Source organism: Macadamia integrifolia, chromosome 10 (assembly GCF_013358625.1).
Source record: "Macadamia integrifolia cultivar HAES 741 chromosome 10, SCU_Mint_v3, whole genome shotgun sequence".
Taxonomy (NCBI): Eukaryota; Viridiplantae; Streptophyta; class Magnoliopsida; order Proteales; family Proteaceae; genus Macadamia; species Macadamia integrifolia.
The window spans coordinates 12,029,974-12,037,134 of record NC_056566.1 but is presented as its reverse complement, the minus strand read 5'-3'; the positions used below and the strand labels follow the sequence as shown (position 1 = coordinate 12,037,134).

General features: G+C 37.6%; 1 protein-coding gene across 1 annotated transcript; it reads right to left on the bottom strand.

Annotated features, from left to right (window-relative positions):
- Nucleotides 1-1,717: 1,717 nt before the first annotated feature.
- On the bottom strand, nt 1,718-5,104 carry LOC122090722 (protein NRT1/ PTR FAMILY 1.2-like). The gene is made up of 4 exons (XM_042660406.1): nt 4,612-5,104; nt 4,256-4,473; nt 3,604-4,157; nt 1,718-2,914 (listed from the first exon to the last, which is right to left on the bottom strand). Exons 1-4 carry the CDS (start codon nt 4,697-4,699, stop codon nt 2,038-2,040), a joined length of 1,737 nt encoding a protein of 578 aa, XP_042516340.1. The 5' UTR covers nt 4,700-5,104; the 3' UTR covers nt 1,718-2,037.
- Nucleotides 5,105-7,161: the final 2,057 nt, after the last annotated feature.

Below are 7,161 nucleotides of genomic sequence, written 5' to 3'. Positions count from 1 at the left end.
TTGTTAGTGAAGCAATATATATGTAGTAGATCTACGCACAACATTCCAACCCTCCATTCTCTTGTTCTTTTTTTTCTCCTTTCATCTTTACATTCTAACTATTCATAGTCCAAGGCCTAGTTAGTTTATTCGCGTTTAAAACGACGTCCCGTTTTTTTGCCGTTTTAAACGCCGTTTGCCGAATTTTTCACAGAAAGTCGGTAAAAAATGGGAACGGGGCTATTTGAAGTTTTTTTGCCGTTTTAAACGCCGTACCGTTTTTTTTACAGTAACAAAACGGATTTTAAAAAATATAAACTTTTTAAAATAGAAACATTTAAAACGGGACTATTTATTTTGATTGTTATCTAGGTATTTAGAGAATTATTATGCCAATTTATGTCTATATATTGCCCTTTTTTTGACACCGTATTATTTAAATATAAACGTTTAAAACACGTATCGTCCGTTTTTTATTTTTACCCGTTTTTATCGTATTTGACCGTATTTTTGACCGTCCTGTTCACGTTTTGATCCGTTTAAAACATATCCGTACCGAACAATGTTTTTTTTCCGTTCCCGTTTTAACTAACAGAGGTCCAAGGTGAAAATTGGAAGCAATTTGGATAAAAAAAATAATAAAAAACATATGAATGACTCAAGATTGATCACTACTAACAAGACCGTAAATATAGTTGAATGATGAAACAATATTTATGTAACATTTTAACCCATTTATTAATGCTCCATGGCGTAAAAACTGTGGATAATTTGGAAAAAAAAAAAAAAAANCTGCCATCTCTGGTCTACATACCTTGGTTTGAAGCTTATATCTGCCATGGATGATAGACACTTAAATGTTCTTTATGTTCCTCTTTAATGTAATCCACCTTGAAGTTTATATCTGCCATGGATGATGGACACTTAAATGTTCTTTATGTTCATCTTCATTGTAATCCATGGCTTCAACAGCCTCTTCTAATATCAGAGGCTTGGGTGTATTTGAACTGATTGCTGTCTTAAGCTTCATTTATTAAATCATATTTCTGGAGAACAAGAAAAGAAAAGATTCAGTTTACAATCTCAATGAGATTTTATTCCAACTTCTGTCATGGATTTTGCATCATTTGCAAGCAAATTTTGAACATTATGAACATTGATGTGAGGGTTATTAGGTAAGATTTTGATATATTTTTTAGTTTACAAATGCAACTCAGTTCTTTGATTAGCTTTGATTAGATTGTTGATTCCCTACCCTACACCCAAACTGCTTTTTTTTTTTTTTGTTTCCAACAGCCGGATTTATGTCCAGCACCCAAACACAGATTTGGTTCCTAGGAACTCAGAACACCGTTTGGGATGCCTCAAATTTCTCAACAGCCTCCATTAACACCTTCAAGCTACAAACAAGAGAAAGGGTTGGAAGAGCATGATAAAGGGTTTGAGTATCATTACTGATGCTCCTCCAACAGCAAAGTTGCCTTGATATCAAATGCCTAGAAATTTGTCACCAGTTGCAGATAAAATCTCTTTCTAAGTTTTTGATTACTATGATTTCTGCTGGCTTTATATGATTCACTTCTGTTTCTCAAATAAATTTATTTCTGCCTTTTTCCTTTGCAGGTAGCAGTGTTCCCTTATAATCAAGTAACACAACTGGTTCTGAGAGAATTAAGCAGCATCATTCATCACCCACTAACACCCACCCACACCCACATCCACATCCAGAGAGAGATGCTGGTTCAATCAAGTAGCACATATTTTTCCATCAACTTTGGTTACAAGAAGATTTTCCTCATAAAAAAAACAGATACAATCTAACACACATATACAAGAAGATGGTTTCATACCAACACCCCCCCCAAAATACAAAGAAAAATATGTAGGAACAGGTTTTAATTGGATGAGACTATGGATGACCCACCAATTTGTAACATACAGCAAATTTAATGGGGGCTGAAGTTTTGTAAAGAGGAACTAGACCCAAAGGTTTAAAGGGAACAGTCTATGAAGCCTTTTGCCAAAATAAAATACAGTGATGATGGGGAATCCTCATGCTTAGGTTACTATACTTGCTCCTGTTCCACCTTCAAGCTTGGTTTCCTCCTCTTTGTCAGACCCATAAGCCCAACAACATACAAGAAAATAAAGCATATCAACCAAACAAACAATTGCAAGAAGCCAGTAAAAATAGTCATAGTGACCCTTATTTGGGTTACTTGAAAGCCAACTGTCCTTACCCTCTCCTTTTGTAATTCCATCCACAATCTTCACTATAAGACTCCCTACCAAGTTGCCAGCAGCCATACCTAATGTGAACAGAGCCATTGCCATGCTAGCCATGTTCTTAGAGAAATGAGAGTAATAGAACTCTATTTGTGCCACAGCATTGATTGCCTCAGCTAATCCAATCAGACATTGCTGTGGCACTAACCACATAGCAGACATGTCCACCACACTGAATGCATTATCTGCTAACCCTTCTCTGATAGCCATCCTCCTTCGAACCCTCTCAACCCCTGCTGAGACTGCCATAGCTGCTACAGAGACAAGTATTCCAATCCCCATACGTTGATTTTGGCTAAGCCCATGAGGTTTTCCCATGTGTTTTGCCATCAGAGGAACGATTAGACGATCATACATGGCTACCCATATCGTCAAAGTGAGGACCAAGAACACTGAAAACGAACCCGCAGGAATTTGGAAGTGAGAGGTGATGTGTCTATTCATTGTACTTGCCTGGATTGCTGTGAATGTAGACTGGTTTATGATCACCTGGACAATGATACAACTAGACCATATAGGGACCACTCTCAATAGTGACTTAAGCGATTCAACTTGATCCACTGTGCAGAGCTTCCATGGATTTGATGGTGAACTATCAGGTTTTACATCTGTTACCTGATTCCCAATGATGCAAGCTTTGTTTAGGAACCTACAAAGAAAGATTGATCAATGAAGTTCTCACTTGATAACGCGAAGATCAGAAGATGAAGTAAGAAACTGTAATAAAAGATCAGTTTTTTCTCAGCAGAGGAACCACCCTCAGGGAGTTCTTGGGTTAGATTGTCAACAACAAAAATCTTTTACCGTTTCCAATCTAAGGTAATTAAGCCACCCAAGATGATCTTTTCTCTTGGATTAAGACCTACCGACTACCTGGATCAAGATGGGTTCCACTTCCACAGGGATCGAGGAAAAAAAGGGTTAATTTGAGTTTTTTTTTTTTTTTTTTTTCTGGTCAAAAGAAATTAAATGCAGGATTGAAATTAGCTTACTGAACGTTACCAGTACAGTAGTGACTTGGACTCACCCCTAAATGCCTAGATGGGACCTAGCGTATGCTTCAAGCCATTGTAGATTCACCTTTTACTTTGATAAGAAGCCATTATAGATTCACTGTTTAGCAAAAAAATAAAAAAAGGCCATCGTAGATTTACCGAGAGGTGACTGAAGTCAGCATAGCTGAAAGCTGAGTTTTTTTAACCGATCCCTAGAGTCCTAGATTTTGAAACTAGTGATTGACTGATGGTGACGGTGATAGAACAGGTGCATGAAATCATGGAAAGATCAAAGCAAATAATCTTTGATTTTTGCTTGTGAAAATGGTCAAGAGTACCATACCTTAGGTTCTTGGTCGGTTTGATGAGCTCTGAATCTTGGGCTTGATGGTAGCATTCAATAGAGTTGTTGGTAGGGAAAGAAAGATTTCTGTTTTTAAATGCTACCACAAGCACTTGAAAGAATCCGGTGAACAAGCTCTTACTGGCCTTCACTTTGATGTAGAGAGGAGAACCCATTAAGAACAAGAGAGAAGCTATGAGCATGAGAAATGCAGGAACTGCAAAACCCACTTTCCAGCCCAAATGTTCTTGAATGTAAACGATCACGGTGAGTGCAAGGATGGTGGAAACCCCAGTGGAAGCATAAAACCAGTTGAAGAAGCTCTGTAAGAGACCTTCATTGTTTGGGTCGCCTTTCTTGATCAATTGATCTGCTCCAAAGGCAATGGAACATGGCCTAATGCAACCGGCACCGATGGACATGAGACCAAATGAGGAAAACAGGAGACCTAGTTGAGCAGCCGTGGAGGATTTGCAGCTCCCGTTCGAAGGATTACAGAAGGGAGAGGGCTTCGTTTCTGGAACCATGGCTGTTAACCATAGCATAATCATTCCCTGCCATGACCAAAACACTGTTAAAAATTGGATCTTTTCTCAAAAGAAACAAAGTAAAGAGTAAGGATTTGAGGGAAACCAAATGAAAGCTCAATTACAAGGAAGCTAGAGAAGGAGCCCAGGGCGATGACACGAAAGCGACCCAAGCAAGAATCGGAGAGGAAAGCCCCCACCATGGCAAGGGCATTGGAGGTAGCAGACCAGAGCAAGAGAATGGTAGTCCCAGTAGCAGCATCCAAGTGATAATCTTTCATCAAGTAGAAAATCATATTGGGCATGAGCCCATAGCTTGCAACCTTCTCAAACGACTCGTTCACTGTAGAATTTCAATAAGAACACAGAAATATGAACTCATTAAGAGACCCAGTTGTAGTTGTGAGATTATTCTCAAAATAAGGAGCTAAAACAAGTAATCTTCTCTAAAAGGGGAAAATGGGAGAGCTGCTGAACTCACATATGATGAAGGGCATAGTCCTCAAGCCTCCCTTTCGCATTGTTGAAATGGAAGACAGATGGGTCATCTTCGGAGAACCCTCTTCCATCTTCTCTCTTTCCTTCCTTCACCTGCAACTACTGTTCTTTCAATTCATAGACATTTCAAGTCCAAACTCTAAAAAGAGAGAAGAGGAACAGAAAATGGGATTGAGAGAAAGAAGGGCTTACAGTGTCTCTGTGTTTTGGGAGCCTGAGCTCTGTGTACTCCCCATATATCCTGTTACCCGCAGCCCACGCAATGGGTCGTGGGGTACCCGTAATCACAGGGGAATACAAGAAAGAACCATAGTTTAAATTAATGAAATTCCCACTCAAGCACAGTAGATTAAGAGAGGGATAGAAATGGAAATTCTTCCTCGAGATTTCAAAAAAGTCTTCAGTGTTCTATTGTTTATGTCATCGTTGCCATTAGTAGTACAATCAAGTTCTGAAATTGCATAAAACCATGGAAATTGGGATGACCATGGAAGAAAGAACACAGAACAACCTGTGGGTATAATCTTTATAAGAAAAGAAATCAAAGGAAAATGACAAAATGTTTGATGTAACCCAAAGGTAATGGAAAATTGGCAATACGAACAAATTGATCTTTTTTTACGTTCCAGCGAAGATCCACAGCAATTCCTCTGATCTCTATCTCAACTGGCTCATGGCCCATGAGACAATAATTAAGATTTGTCCATTACTGATTACTCATATTTTCAAGATACTTTAAATTACCAAATTTGACCTTTATTTTTGTATTTTTTGGGGTGTATTCTAGTACTATTACTCATGAGACAGAAGGAAGAACCCATAAACCCATAATTAGGGGTGTCAAAAGCTGGCCCGCAAAGTATGGATTAAAATTGATTGGATCCAACCGCAATGTTTGGCATCCATAAATTCTTTTCATTCGGCTGAATAAATTTATTTTCATAAAAGAAAATTTTGAATCTGTAAATTATAATATGATTTGGTGTCAGGTCTAAATCAATTATTATTTAGAATGACATTCACAGTGATTGATTATAACCTATCGAGCTCTTGATTAGGACTGATCATTAGTAGCCATTTATTCAGTTAATAACTTAATCAATTCATTTATGGTTTATTTACAACTTGGGTATTGCCCAATTAACTCAATCAGATAGTTTAAAGACAAATATAACCCAATTAACTTGAATTTGATTACAGATCAGTAACAATTGAATATAAGAATGCCAATGCCTAGCCTATGACACTTGATTAACCGAACAATGTAGTAACAATGTGAGATTTTAAATTGGTGAGGATCAATAAAGCTCGAACCAAACTAGCCTATTGACTACTCTACTCATAACCAATGTGATTTCTTTGAAAAGCCGACTTGAACTAGTCATCAACTAGTAAACTGTGTTGCATGAGTAGCAAACCAATTGGCTCCATTTGTTCCAAGACAAATATAACCCAATTAACTTGACTTTGATTACAGACCAGTAACAATTGAATATAAGCATGCCAATGCCTAGCCTATGAGACTTGATTAACCGAACAATGTAATAACAATGTGAAACCTTGAATTGGTGAAGATCAATAAAGCTCGAACCAAGCTAGCCTATTGACAACCCCACTCATAACCAATGTGATTTCTTTGAAAAGCCAACTTGAACTAGGCATCAGCTAGTAAACCGTGTTGCATAAGTAGCAAACCAATTGGCTCCATTTGTTCCAATGAAAAATGGGTAGAAATATTTAATGTAATTTGTTGTAACCAATGAAGTGATAAGAAAAAAATTGTATGGCCTTATGCTCTTATCTTATCTTATCTTATCTTATTACTACAAGTATTTTAAGAGAAAAAGACAGTTATCTAGTCACGTAGCCCCTGCGTTTACATACAATCTCCCATGAAAATGACCATCCCTAATGAAAAATCATCTCCTTGTCAATACCCTTGTGCTAGAGCAGGGTCCATACGGTCAGATAGCATTTTCCTTCCCTTCCATTAAGAGGTACAAAGAATTTTCAAAATAATTTAAAAGTAAATTACTATCATATCATCCTCTAACACTGCCTTTGTTTTGATTTTTTTTCTTCTAATAAATATGAAATAATTGAATTTTAAGGATGTTAAAAGGAGAAGTCTATTATATTAAAATGACAAATATGTAAAATTATAATTTATTTTTCATCAAATCTCACTACAACAAAAAATTTCCACTACAATTATGCCCACACTAGGGGTGTCAACGGTCCGGGTTGGTGCGGTTTCGGTTCGGTTCCACCGGTTTCGGTGTGAGTTTGGAAGTGACCGAAACCGACCCATTAAGGATTTATCGGTTTCGGTCCGGTGTCGGCTTCGGTACGGTTTGGGTTCGGGTTGGTACCGGTTTGGATTTATTAGGTTCATTTCGGTTTGGATCGGTTTTTTAAACCGGTATGGAGCCATTAGGAAACAACCAAATGATGAATTGTTGAACTTCGGTTTCTTAAATCGATTTAAAACCGGGTTGGTTTTGGTTTTTGGTCTAGTTTGGATTCGATTTTC